Here is a 15,346-nt window from a genome sequence, read left to right on the forward strand (position 1 = left end):
GTTTATAAAATGGAGTCACTCATGGGGGGGGGGGTTTCTGTGTTCTGGCACCTCAGGGGTTTTCCCAGTGGGTCATAGCACTCGCAAACCATTACGGTAACATCTGCACTAAATTATGGCGCTCCTTCCCTTCTGAGTTTTGCTCTGTGCCTCAAAAGTAGTTCCCGATTAGATGTATGGTATTGTGTACTCAGGAGACATTTCACAACAAACTAATAGGTCCAGTTTTTTCCTATTAGCCCTTATAAAAATTTTAAATTTGATGCTAAAAACGTTTTAGCAGTAAAAATGTAATTATTTATTCTTCACAGCCCTAATGGTATAAATGTCTGTGAGGCACATGTGGTGTCAACATGCTCACTGCACGCCTAGATGAATGCATTGAGAAGTGTAGTTTGTAAGATATCACTTGTGGGGGGGGGGGGGGGTGTTCTGGCACATCAGGGCTCTGCCAATGTGACATGGCACCCGCAAACCATTCCAGCAAAATTTGAACGTCAATATGGCACATCTTCCCTTCTAAGCCTTGCAGTGTGCCTCAAAAGTAGTTTTTCGAACACATATGGGGTATCGATGTACTCAACAGAAATTGCACAACAAATTGTATGGTCCATTTTGCTCTTCTTATCCTTGTGAAATTGAAAAATTTGTGGCAAATCCAACATTTTTGTGAGATATTTTTTTTTTTTAATTTTCACAGTTCAACGTTCTAAACTGGAAGTTCAAGGTGTTCACCACACATCTACATGCATTCCTTGAAGGGTCTAGTTACCAAAATGGGGTTACTTGTGGGGGATTCTATTGTTTAACCACATCAGGTTCTCTCCAAACAGGACATGGCGTCTGCTCTTGATTCCAGCCATTCAAAAAGTCAAACTGTGCTCCTTCTCTTCTGAGCCTTGCCATGCGTTCAAACAGTAGTTTCTTCCCCCTACACATTGCATTAATTCTTGGAAAGCACCTGGAGGGTTAATCATTTTCTTGAATTTAGTTTTGAGGGGTGCAGTTTTTAGAATAGTGTAACTTTTGGGTATTTTCTGTCATATAGGCCCCCCCAAAGTCACTTCAAAAGTTATCCCTCATAAAAGTCTTATTATTGATCGATGGTCAACTTCTAACCCTTCTAATTTCCTAACAATTAAAAGTTATGTTTCAAAAATTGTGCTGATGTAAAGTAGACATGTGGGAAATTTTATATATTAACTATTTTGTGTGACGTATCCCTGTGGTTTTTTAAAAAAATTAAAAGTTTGAAAATTTAAACATTTTCCCCAAATTTCATTTCTCCCCCCCCCCACAAATTAATGATAGTCCTAGCGAACAAATTTTACTACTATCATGAAGTACAGTATGTCACGGAAAATCAAAATCAGTGGGAGCCGTTGAAGCGTTCCAGAGTTATTTTCCACATTGACATTGGTCAGAATTTTAAAATTGGGCCTGGTCATGAAAGGTGAAAACAGGCTTGGGGATAGAAGGGGTAAATATCAGGCTTAAAATAAATGTCCACCTTTTTGGAGAATTTTTATTATTTCCAGTTTTTGTTATTTTTGTACTTTCTCATCACTTTGTTCATCCAGACAAGAGAGCATGTAACGAGGATGGCGGTTCGCTGTGGTCTTCTGGGCGCTCACATTGCTTGTGGCTGAATAGAGGCACAAACAACTTCTGCACAAACATTGAAAAAGTTAATAAAGACTTCTTCCAAATAATTTTAATAGGACTTTATATCTGTTGCCGGAGTGTCCCTTTACTAATAATTTTGTGTTGTGCGCTCATCCCTTCCAATTCCTTCATGTATTGTTACCTTATCTGCTTCATATCAGTGTGTGGAATCTGATAGCAAACGACTCTATAACAATTCTGTTTTATACTAAGCATCTGTACACATGAAGATCAGCGCGTTCCTAGGGCCGATCTCGTGTTCTTGGGAAAGTCTGAAGTAAACATGTAGAGTACACAGCAACAACAACCACAACTATCTCATCATAAAAGCACTGAACCCAGGGAGATGGTGACTGAATGATCACTGCGGTCCAGTACTGCTGAATCCCGCTTTTACCTGTGTTCCTTGGTAAATAATTGCATTACATATTTTCCACTAATATGGATCCAGCAGTGAATGTTGGGCGATCTCAGCTCTGAAGTATGCAGAATTGTAAATGCAGCTCTGGACATCTATAAACTACGCAAACATTTTTTTCCCTTTTTTAAATTAAACATATTGTGTTTTAAGGCCGGGGTCACACTTGCAAGAAACTCGCCCGAGTCTCGCACCTCAATACCCGGCACTGCTGCCGGCACTCGGGACCAGAGTGTGCGGCTGCGTGTATTTCTATGCAGCTCAACGCTCTGGTCCAAGTGCTGGCGGCAGTTCCGGGAATTGATGCAAAAGACTCGCGTGAGTTTCTTGCAAGTGTGACCCCGGCCTTAGGGTATGTTTCCACAGTCAGTATTTGCTATGTACAGCCGCAGCATCCAATTCGCAGCGTCAGTTACAGCATAGTGGATGGGATTTTATGAGATCCCATCTCCACTATGCAGTCAAAGATGCAGGTGGCAGACCTGCGTATACGCACATGCGGCTCGTCTTTACAGACCGCAGCATGTCTATTTGTCTTGCAGAGACGCTCAGATAAATTACACAGCCTATAGGATATAACAAATTAGACCAGAGCCACATAAAGGTCCTCATACGGACAGAGAAAACAACTCCCCAGCAATATATCTCATACGAAAAAAGGAGTCAACAAACTGTCAATCAATTATAAATAAAGTAACGTTTATTAAATATCATTAAGTATTAAAATTTAGGAAACTCATTGAAACAGAACATCCAAAAAGGGTTTCTTCAAACATAAAGAATACGGGTAACAGTGCCCACACATAACACCTATGGTAAACGATTTAAGGTCACAGGTTCATTAAAGTATGCATGCTGCCGATAGAGTACTACTTGTCCCACAGTGGAACATCCCTGATATAAATATGTTAGACAATCTACGACTGGACCTTACCCATATCAATCGTGGTGTATGCGTGGTATACCAGCCCCTATGCGCGTTTCGCGTAGGCTTCTTCCGGGGGCCGTATAGCGTGTGTCACAAACATGATATATAAAGAAATACCGCACCTGCAGCTAATAAAGGACTTGGTGGTCGGCGCATGCGCTAATGACGTCAGCGCCGGAACTAGCATCGCCGCACGGCACTCCGGGTGCGGCGACAAGCCAGGGTGCCATAACCATGGCAACCATGACTCACACGCCTAGCCCAATGGAGGCCGGCCACGATGCACCGTCACGCCGACGTCACAGGCATGCGCACAAGTCCTGGATGAGGAGACACTAAGAGCGGAGAATCGTAAGTAATGTGTGATAGGTATAATATAATGCACTTTAGCACTTGTTCACTTTGTAGAGTTTTTTTCTATCACACATTACTTACGATTCTCCGCTCTTAGTGTCTCCTCATCCAGGACTTGTGCGCATGCCTGTGACGTCGGCGTGACGGTGCATCATGGCCGGCCTCCATTGGGCTAGGCGTGTGAGTCATGGTTGCCATGGTTATGGCACCCTGGCTTGTCGCCGCACCCGGAGTGCCGTGCGGCGATGCTAGTTCCGGCGCTGACGTCATTAGCGCATGCGCCGACCACCAAGTCCTTTATTAGCTGCAGGTGCGGTATTTCTTTATATATCATGTTTGTGACACACGCTATACGGCCCCCGGAAGAAGCCTACGCGAAACGCGCGTAGGGGCTGGTATACCACGCATACACCACGATTGATATGGGTAAGGTCCAGTCGTAGATTGTCTAACATATTTATATCAGGGATGTTCCACTGTGGGACAAGTAGTACTCTATCGGCAGCATGCATACTTTAATGAACCTGTGACCTTAAATCGTTTACCATAGGTGTTATGTGTGGGCACTGTTACCCGTATTCTTTATGTTTGAAGAAACCCTTTTTGGATGTTCTGTTTCAATGAGTTTCCTAAATTTTAATACTTAATGATATTTAATAAACGTTACTTTATTGACAGCCTATAGAATGCGGTGATTCCACATGTGTTCAATGAACCCTTGCGGAATCACAGCACGTATAAAAGCCGGCAGCGCTTTGGACGGAGCGGGTATCTGCTGTGCCCAAAGCGCTGCATATCTGGATCGTGTGTGTGTCTTTATTTAACACTTTATGTACCATTTTATTATGTCCATTACTAAACATCGGGCTTGGTATTTACAGTGCCTACAAGTAGTGTTCAACCCCCTGCAGATTTAGCAGGTTTACACATTTGGAATTAACTTGGCATTGTGACATTTGGACTGTAGATCAGCCTGGAAGTGTGAAATGCACTGCAGCAAAAAAGAATGTTATTTCTTTGTTTATTTTTTTTTTTAAATTGTGAAAAGTCTTTTCAGAGGGTCATTTATTATTCAACCCCTCAACCCACCAGAATTCTGTTTGGTTCTCCTAAAGTATTAAGAAGTAGTTCAGGCACAAAGAACAATGAGCTTCACATGTTTGGATTAATTATCTCTTTTTCCAGCCTTTTCTGACTATTTAAGACCCTCCCCAAACTTGTGAACAGCACTCATACATGGTCAACATGGGAAAGACAAAGGAGCATTCCAAGGCCATCAGAGACAAGATCGTGGAGGGTCACAAGGCTGGCAAGGGGTACAAAACCCTTTCCAAGGAGTTGGGCCTACCTGTCTCCACTGTTGGGAGCATCATCCGGAAGTGGAAGGCTTATGGAACTACTGTTAGCCTTCCATGGCCTGGACAGCCTTTGAAAGTTTCCTCCCGTGCCGAGGCCAGGCTTGTCCGAAGAGTCAAGGCTAACCCAAGGACAACAAGGAAGGAGCTCCGGGAAGATCTCATGGCAGTGGGGACATTGGTTTCAGTCAATACAAAAAGTAACGTACTCCACCGCAATGGTCTCCGTTCCAGACGAGCCCGTAAGGTACCTTTACTTTCAAAGCGTCATGTCAAGGCTCGTCTACAGTTTGCTCATGATCACTTGGAGGACTCTGAGACTGACTGGTTCAAGGTTCTCTGGTCTGATGAGACCAAGATTGAGATCTTTGGTGCTAACCACACACGTGACGTTTGGAGACTGGATGGCACTGCATACGACCCCAAGAATACCATCCCTACAGTCAAGCATGGTGGTGGCAGCATCATGCTGTGGGGCTGTTTCTCAGCCAAGGGGCCTGGCCATCTGGTCCGCATCCATGGGAAGATGGATAGCACGGCCTACCTGGAGATTTTGGCCAAGAACCTCCGCTCCTCCATCAAGGATCTTAAGATGGGTCGTCATTTCATCTTCCAACAAGACAACGACCCAAAGCACACAGCCAAGAAAACCAAGGCCTGGTTCAAGAGGCAAAAAATCAAGGTGTTGCAGTGGCCTAGTCAGTCTCCTGACCTTAACCCAATTGAAAACTTGTGGAAGGAGCTCAAGATTAAAGTCCACATGAGACACCCAAAGAACCTAGATAACTTGGAGAAGATCTGTATGGAGGAGTGGGCCAAGATAACTCCAGAGACCTGTGCCGGCCTGATCAGGTCTTATAAAAGATGATTATTAGCTGTAATTGCAAACAAAGGTTATTCCACAAAATATTAAACCTAGGGGTTGAATAATTATTGACCCACACTTTTATGTTTAAAATGTATAAAAATTTAACTGAGCAACAAAACTGTTTGGTTTGTAAGATTTATGCATCTGTTAATAAATCCTGCTCTTGTTTGAAGTTTGAAGGCTCTAACTTATTTGCATCTTATTAAACCTGCTAAGTCTGCAGGGGTTTGAATACTACTTGTAGGCACTGTATCTATCTATTATCTTTCAATCTATTTATCTATCTGTGTGTGTAAACATCATTCTTCAATGGAGTATGTAAATGAAGAGGTTGGACAAAAAATGACATCACAATTATTTTTTTTTGTTAAATAAATAATAAATCTTTATTTATCTTACAAATCCGCATGAAAAAAATGCATGAAAATCCGCGTGGATTTTCAACTGTATTTTCTGTCAAGAGAGGAACAATCTGTGCTGAAAATTCCACAGGCAAATCTGCAACGTGTGCACATACCGTTATGGAACACCATCACCAACAACATCCACCGATAAGTTGCTTGCTGTCTTTCTACTTGCTCACATCATATTTGGAAATAATATTGGACAGTGGGACTGGACAGGGATCTCCCAACTCTCAGGATGATGACTGAAAGGTTAATATTTAGAGGGGATTTTCCGTGAACAAAAGATCATTCACTAGATCTTTGAATGAAAATAATTTACATAATTGGATGTGATTTTTTTTTTTTTTTTTTAATATGTTCCTGTGCTGAGATACTTTTGTAAAGGTGTACTGTGTAATGGCTGTGTCTGACCGTGCAGGAACATGGTCCGATCAGATCACGTCTCCTGAGGAGTTAAGCTGCCTCCAGAGCTTGTGAGGCGGCTTCTCTATCCTCCTGCTAGAAAACACATGAATGCTGCTCTGAAGCAGGCCATACTGCTGGATTTGGACAGTTTGTGCCCTTGAGCTCCTCTGATGCTGAAGAAGCGGAGTTGCTTCTGCGTGCAGCATCGGACAGTTCCCAGTAAGGGTCAGTGGCCCAACCATGCCGCGGGCCTGAACTGTCACTCATCAGGAGCGCTCTCTTCTGGAAGTGTGTGCCGTCTGTGTTTTCCACAGACCGCACTTGTGCCCATCATAAATCTTGGGGCTACTCATCGACTGTCTTTAGGTCCCACTCCGGTATGGTTTGAGGACCCGAGAAAGAGTCCTCTAAAATTACACGCAACACCCTAAAGCCATCTCGAACCAGTTGCTACCAGATGCTCGGGGGCTCCCTCTTGCACCTCATTGCATTTTTTTTTTTTTTTTTTAATGAATAACGAATGAACCCAGGTGGTAAAAAAAAACAAAAAACTGAAAAACGCTATGGTTTCTTTTTTATTGGAATTACACGTGTGAATAAGACCCAAGCATGATTGTTGTGGCCCCTAAGCGAAGGGTCTGGTATCCATGACAAAACGTACATGTGTTTGGAACTCTACCTGATGATATCTCATATACATGCAAGTTGTAGTCCTGAGTTGCTGATTTTTGTGGATGGTTTTTGGGAAGTCTTAACACTAAGAATCCTTTTCATTTCATGTTCTTTCAGGAGGTCCAGAAGAAATCGTCCACGTTCTACACAACTCTGGATTTAACTGCACTTTTCCCAAGTCTGTTAATGGCGTTAATCCTGGTGTCTTACGGCGATCAACATGGGCGCAAAGCATCGCTGCTGCTTCCCTCCATAGGTGCCTTATTGACTATCAGTGCATACTGCTCAGCCTCTTTCTTTGGCCTGCCCCTTGAAATCTTATACGTAGCTTCTGTCTTCAGTGGATTCTTGGGTGGATTTGCTACATTTGTTGGTGGATGCTTCTCTTATATAGCGGACATAGCTAAAGACATGCAGACGAAGAACGTACGCATTGCATTTGTTGACATGATCCTCGGGGTGTCGAGCGGAGTGGCGGGGATCACGTCTGGGTATATACTCAGAGCTTTGGGATTTAAGTGGTCCTTTCTGCTTCCAGCTCTTCTACACACCCTGAATATTTTATATATCCTTTTTATACTAGAAGAGACTGTGAAAAGATCGGAATTTCAGCAGAACGTGATGAGTAAAGAAGGCTTCAAGGAGCTTTTCTCTGGAGTTTTTCTGCTCTTTAAGCATGCGTCCTACAAGAAGCGGGTGGCCATTAGCATGCTCATGTTCGCTTTCATGGCCTATCTGTTTTCTAATCTTGGAGCCGCGGGTCTCTTCACCCTTTATGAGTTGGACTCTCCGCTTTGTTGGGATCCTGTACGAGTTGGATGGGGGTCTGCCTTGTCCATGTTCTGCTTTGTTTTTAGTTTTCTAGGTGTTGTCCTCTTTACCCGTTGTCTGAAAGATGCCTACATTGTCCTGATTGGAATAGTGTCCTGCATTGGAGGCATGACTATGGCGGCCTTTGCTACCACAACAGTCACCATGATGTTAGGTAAGGTTTTCCCGCTTTTCTAAAATATTACCTCCCACATGATATTATGCGTCCCATGATTACTTGCAATTAATGTGCCATCAATAGTTGGTTGTTGTATGTCTGACCACTGGGAAACCCACTGATCATGAGGACAATGAGTTTTTTTTCATAATCCCTTTGGACTTCACCAGACACAGGGCCACTTCTTCTTATTATTATTTTTTTTTTTTTTCTATTTCTCATATTACACCTGGGTCTTTATAATGTTTTCCATATCAATGTCTAAACAAAGGTTCCCATCTTTAAAAAAAAAAATAAATAAATAAATTTACTATCATTTTAATTACAAAAAAAACCCCTTTGCTCTCATAAAAAAATAGAGGTTGATTAAAATTTTTTTTCATAAATACATTAAAATGGAAATGAAAAATAAGGCTATGTTCACACGCTGCGGATTTTGGTGCGGATTCGCAGCGGTTTCCCATGCGTTTACAGTACAATGTAAACCTATGGGAAACATTATCCGCTGTGCACATGCTGCGGAAAAAAACGCGCAGAAACGCAGCGGTTTACATTCCGCAGCATGTCAATTCTTTGTGCAGAATCCGCAGCGGTTTTACACCTGCTCCATAATAGAAAACCGCAAATGTAAAACCGCAGTGGAATCTGCACAAAAGCCGTGGTAAATCCGCAATAAATCCGCAGGAAAAAACGCGCAGTTTTTTCCCTGCGGATTTATCAAATCCGCTGCGGAAAAATCCACAGAGTATTATTCTACGTGTGCACATAGCCTTAAGGAAAAGCAAGCAAAAATTACCAAAAGCTGAAACACGTATTTGGACCCTAAAATGGAGTGTGAAATGTGCTCCTTGCTTTGTCAACAGAAAAAAGGTCTTGCTGGGAAGAAAAAAAACAACTTTTTTAATTTTTTTGTAAAGGCCCGAAAGTGTCTGAAGAGGCTATCATGAGAAAATTACTTGTGTATATCTGGTTTGTGTTTTTATTTCTTGTTTTTAAATGTAGTTAAAAAAAAAAAAAGTTGGCTTTTTTCATATACAGCTCTGGTAAAAATTAAGAGACCACTGCAAAATGTTCAGTTTGTCTGATTTTTCTCTTTTATAGTTATATTTTTGAGTAAAATGTAAATTGTTCTTTTATTCTATAAACTACTGACAACATGTCTCCGAATTTCCAAGCAATATATATTTTCTGAAAATGAAAAATGGTCAAAGTTACCAAAAAATGCATTGCTTGCAGACCACAAATAATGCAAAAAAAAAACCCAACAAGTTCATAATAATTTAGAAGCAACCATACTAATGTTTTAACTCCGGAAGAGTTCAGAAATCAATATCTTGTGGAATAACCATGATTTTTAATCACAGCTTTCATGCGTCTTGGCATGCTTTCATCCAGTCTTTCACACTGCTCCTGGTGCAAACATTTAAGCAGTTCTTCTTTGTTTGATGGCTTGTGACTATCCATCATCCTCTTGATTACATTCCAGAGGTTTTCAATGGGGTTCAGGTCTGGAGATTGGGCTGCCCATGACAGGGATTTGATGTGGTGGTCCTTCATCCACACATTGATTGACCTAGCTGTGTGCATGGTGCATTGTCCTGCTGGAAAAACCAGTCCTCAGAGTTGGGGAACAATGCCTGAGCAGAAGGAATCAACTGTTTTTTTCAGGACAACCTTGTATGCGGCTTGATTCATACGTCCTTCGCAAAGATTAACCGGCCCAATTCCAGCCTTGCTGAAGCATCCCCAGATCATCACCTGGTCATTTAATGGTTAGACGGAGACGTGGAGAGGCGTACAAGCCACAGTGTCTTGCACCCACTGTGAAATTTGGTGGAGGATCGGTGATGATCTGGGGATGCTTCAGCAAGGCTGGAATTGGGCTGGAATAGGGAAGTTTGTTCATTGTGAAGAACGTATGAATCAAATCAAGCCGCGTGCAAGGTTATCCTGGAAAAACAGTAGATTCCTTCTGCTCTGGCAATGTTCCCCAATTCTGAGGACTCTTTTTTTCCAGCAGAACAATGTGCCATGCCACACAGCTAGGTAAATCAAGGTGTGGCTGAAGGACCACAACATCAAATCCCTGTCATGGCCAGCCCAATCTCCAGACCTGAACTCCACTGAAAACCTTTGGAATGTAATTAAGAGGAAAATAGTCACAAGCCATCAAACAAAGAAGAACTGCTTACATTTTTGTACCAGGAGTGGCATAAGGTCACCCAAAAGCAGTGTGAAAGACTGGTGGAAAGCATGCCAAGGCGAATGAAAGCTGTGATTAAAAATCATGGTTATTCCACAAAATATTGATTTCTGAACTCTTCCGGAGTTAAAACATTAGTATTGTTGTTTCTAAATGATTATGAACTTGGTTTTTTTTGCATTATTTGAGGTCTGCAAGCAATGCATTTTTTTTGTTATTTTGACCATTTCCCATTTTCAGAAAATAAATACAAAATGTATTGCTTGGAAATTTGGAGACAGGTTGTCAGTAGTTTATAAAAGAACAATTTTACATTTTACTCAAAAATATACCTATAAAGAGAAAAATCAGACAAACTGAACATTTTGCAGTGGTCTCTTAATTTTTGCCAGAGCTGTATATCAGTCTGTATTGAAAGAAAAAAAAACTTTTTCACAAAATTCCACAGGCCAACGTGAAAACTGCAAGATTAAAAATGTAGCTTGTTTTTGTTTTTTCTTTATAAAGATCATATGATTAAAAAAAAGCGAGAGAGAACTGTACACACTATGGCGCTCGCCACAAGGGGGGGGGACACAAGTTGGTGGCAGGGAGAGTGGGCAGTGGAATGGAATACCCCTAGCTGCTGGAACCACCCAGGATCTGTGCCTATCCTGGAAAGGAAATGTAGGTAATAAAATATCGCTATGCGAATAAGGTGGACCGCGCTCAGGGGTTCGTGTACTATGATAATGGACAGTGGGAGGCTAATGATAGCATACGATAAATGGTGCTTAAATCGCTACTTAATGCATACACCTGCTGTAGATGACATACGAGTCAAAATGTATTAGATGTACATGCCAGTGTCGGCTATGCAGAAGGTGCTTACTTGTGATTGCTGCGCTATTCCAGCGTCCTGAATGGACCCCGATCTGGAGTCCGCTGTGAGGTGAGATGCGGCGTCCGTGCAGGGCGGGGGGGTTGTTGAAGGAGGACTCGGCAGCTGTAGCGGTACCTGGGAGCCCCGGCCGAGGCGTCCCTGGCAACCGCGAGGAGAAAAAAGATGGCCGCTAGCGCCGGCTCACTGTTGCCTACAAAGTGACGTCACTAAGGTACGGAGCGGCGTTGGAGCCAAAAAGGTGGCGACAAACCAACGCGTTTCGAAGGTGCTCGGCCTTCTTCGTCAGGGCTGACGCTCCGTACCTTAGTGACGTCACTTTGTAGGCAACAGTGAGCCGGCGCTAGCGGCCATCTTTTTTCTCCTCGCGGTTGCCAGGGACGCCTCGGCCGGGGCTCCCAGGTACCGCTACAGCTGCCGAGTCCTCCTTCAACAACCCCCCCGCCCTGCACGGACGCCGCATCTCACCTCACAGCGGACTCCAGATCGGGGTCCATTCAGGACGCTGGAATAGCGCAGCAATCACAAGTAAGCACCTTCTGCATAGCCGACACTGGCATGTACATCTAATACATTTTGACTCGTATGTCATCTACAGCAGGTGTATGCATTAAGTAGCGATTTAAGCACCATTTATCGTATGCTATCATTAGCCTCCCACTGTCCATTATCATAGTACACGAACCCCTGAGCGCGGTCCACCTTATTCGCATAGCGATATTTTATTACCATGATTAAAAAAAAAAAAAAAAAAGTCAAATTTAAAAAAAAAAACGAACACCTGGTTTAAACCATGGGTCAGTTAATCATTTTAAAGGGAGGTTATCAGAAAATGAATTCACAAATATGTTGCAATTCCCTACCTGTGATTGTATTTTTTGGCAAATGAAACGTCCACAAGTTGCCTTTACCTATCTAGAGATCAGAGACGGCATTACCGTGTGACACGTACTATAGGGCAGTGTTCTCTGATCAGTCTCCTGTATTTGGAATAGAAGCTTTTAAATATGTTTTCCCTTGATAGAAAATGATTTTAAGTCCCCAAAGATTGACAGCGGCAGTGAAATGGTTAAACAGCAGCGATCGGTGCAGGCTCCTGTCACTGCATCTACAGGCAGGTGCCGGCTATGTGACACAGCCATGTAGGAAACAGGCTCCGCTCCTGAGCCAGCGACATACTTTGTTCAACCACCAAGAAAATGTACGCCATAGGTTAGCTAGTCAAAGGGGCTATTTCAAGAAGATATCCCCTGTATGTAATGTAGCCAGAGCTGCAGGTAGCTGATCACTGCTGACTCTTATGTTATTCATAATTTACTCAAAACAGAAATCCGAAATCTGCCCTCTCTGTATCTATAGTGCAGTTTATTCCCATTTTTCCAGATAAGCACCGACTCTGTTTTCTGTTTTTCTGCTGATTTTCCAGTTGAACATTTATGGATTAAATAAGACTTAAAGCAAAGTACAAATAAGTCACCTATCACCCACAAGACTCTTTACGCCGGTTACTATATTATATCTTTATAATAATAGTGACTTTCACAGGAGCTTGGGTGGAAATTTAAAGATCTCCACCAAAATCGGAGATATGTAATATATCTGTATATATATTCTACATTTGAAATTGCAAGAAAAAAATATTGGAATTGGGAAAATCAGAGAATAGAATCTATTTTTTTTTTTTTTTTTGTAAATTCTCCACCTATTTTTTTTTTTTTTCTTTTTTTAATATCGAGTATGAGCGCCACACGCAGAAGTCTGTGCATTTACAGCCTTGGTGATATCAATTAGGTTATTAATGGCTGTCTGAGAAATGATCTGCACTTATACAAATCATCAAGATCTGCCCAAGTAGCATAAGCAACATGTGGCCCGGTGTAGTCATATTTGAAAAATGGCTCCATGGACACTTTAGAGAAGCAGCCGTTCCTCTGGTTCCACCACCAAACCCATGTATTGCTGAGTTATTAGTGGAATGAAGACTACAGGTGTCCGGCTACCATCTATTATGCCACCCCACGCCATAACCATGGGAGTATATATTATGTATTGCTTATTATTTGGTGCCATTAATTTTGCAGGGCTTTACAAACATCATCATCTCTGTCCCCGATGGAGCTCAAAATCTATATTCCCTATCAGTATGTCTTTGGAATGTGGGAGGAAACCCACGCAAACACGGGGAGAACATACAAACTCCTTGCAGATTATGTTGGTGGGAGTTGAACCCAGGACCCCAGCACTGCAAAGCTACAGTGCTAACCACTGAGCCACCATGCTGCCCACAGAGTAGAATTAGTGCGATGTTCCCACTTTATGGCTTTTTTCATGTGGTCTCATCAGATTCAGAGAATGGCGACTAGTGCTCAATTCTGTACTGCAAGTAAAATTAGATATCCAAAGTGTCAGTGTCTACACAAACCATCACAAGGCATCTTCACAAAATTGGGCTATTAGCCAGACGTAAAGTTACAAGTGTTTCATTGACCATATCTCTCAGAAGCTATCATGATGGAGAACACTATCCACTATCCACTTCAGCTGCGGGTCCTGCTTTTGTCTTGGACATCATACTTGGTCTGGAGACGAATGTGGACAACGCTATGAAGAACCCTTCAGGAAGAAACGTGAACGTGTCCCACCAGGAGATGTGTTTCAACACAACCTCACCAGGCTGCATGTTGCTTGTGCTTCTCTGAGCAGCCTGCCTAATGTGCTACCATGACCTGCAGCGTCTCCAGACTTGTCTCCCATCGATCACATCTGGGACGTCATTATTCCAGAATTGCACAGGAAGCTGCCAACGGCAGATTTTGATGATTTGCCCAAGTGCATTCAGCACAGCAGAACATTTCTTAGACAACCATTAATAATCACATTAATAGCAGCCAAGGCTGTAAGTACGGGGATTTCTGCATATGACGCTTATACTCCATACTGAATAAATTGAGATGTTTCAAAAATGTTGTTTGTATATCACTAATATGTCTATCCTTTTATTTTCATAATTCCCACAACTCTTTCTACTTGGTATTGCAAGTTTTTGTTAACTGGGGGGGGGGGGGGATGGGTGTTATAGATTTATCTCAGTAATGTGCAAAAGTTTTAGACAGGCGTGGAAAAGAATGCTGCACAGAACCGTATGTGCAGCAGTCGGCCAAAGAAACGTAGCGCAGTAGATGAACAACAAACACATCACGCTTACTTCCCTTTTGAAAGCGGAAGATGTCCAGCAACCAGTCGAACCCAGCTACACCTATCCACTGTTTCAAGATGTCTGATCAGAAGTGGTCTTCATAGAAGAATGATGGCCTAACATCTTCTGCATAAAACGAGGCCAAATGACTCAACTGTGCACAAACGCATAGGAACTGGGATGGAGAAAAATGAGAGCAAGTGCTCTGGGCAGTTACAGAAAGCAGTTTGCTCTCCGAAGGGTTGGAGAGCAGTATAATAAGGAGTGTCTGCAAGCAACAGTGAAGCATGGTGGAGGCTCCTTGCAATTCTGCAGTTGTATTTCAGCTAGTGGAGTTTGGATTTTGTCAAGGTTGATAGTTTCCACAATGGTATGAAATAATGGCAGATACTTATCCATCATGTAATACCATCAGGGAGGCATCTGATTGGTTGTATGTTTTGGAGCCAATGTCATTAGCAACTATCTTCTGTGTGTAGAATCTCAACCTTGAGTCTGTCTGGGATTACATGAAGACTGGATGGATTTGCACAAGCGACATCCACAGAAGATCTACCATTGGTTCTCCAAGATGTTTAGATGTTTGGAACAACATATCTGCCGAGTCCCTTCGAAATCTGTGTCAAGTGTATCTAGAAGAATACAAGCTGTGGTGTTATTTACAAGGCAGAGTGCAGGCACCCCAAATATTGATCTGATGTGTTTAGATTTCTCTTACTTTGCATTGTTTTTTTTACACACCTGACGAAAACTTTGCACAGCACTGTGTATTTATACAAGAAGTGATATTAGAACTATTATTTTACATCATTTTAATATACTGTGTTTAGTTGACATTTAGCTGTCACTGGCTGGCTTCCAGCGCCTTGTGACTTTTAAACAGACACCAAATATTTAGTTATCTATTGATTTATTCCATGTTTGTGAGATGTGAGGTTTTTTATAGATTTAAAGTCACTGAAGCATATTTGTCAATACTATCTCAGGGATAATTTTGACATTTGAGA

General features: G+C 42.3%; 1 protein-coding gene across 4 annotated transcripts in view; it reads left to right on the top strand.

Moving 5' to 3' along the window:
• The window catches only part of SLC46A3 (solute carrier family 46 member 3), a 39,609-nt gene that overhangs the window by 16,726 nt on the left and 7,537 nt on the right, over positions 1-15,346 (top strand). For all 4 annotated transcript variants that reach the window (XM_077298289.1, XM_077298290.1, XM_077298291.1 and 1 more), the window contains exon 3: positions 7,190-8,057. In XM_077298289.1, the coding sequence (XP_077154404.1) occupies positions 7,190-8,057 (868 nt within the window). The remainder of the gene's footprint in view (positions 1-7,189; positions 8,058-15,346) is intronic.

The sequence above is a fragment of the Ranitomeya variabilis genome, chromosome 3 (assembly GCF_051348905.1).
Source record: "Ranitomeya variabilis isolate aRanVar5 chromosome 3, aRanVar5.hap1, whole genome shotgun sequence".
NCBI lineage: Eukaryota > Metazoa > Chordata > Amphibia > Anura > Dendrobatidae > Ranitomeya > Ranitomeya variabilis.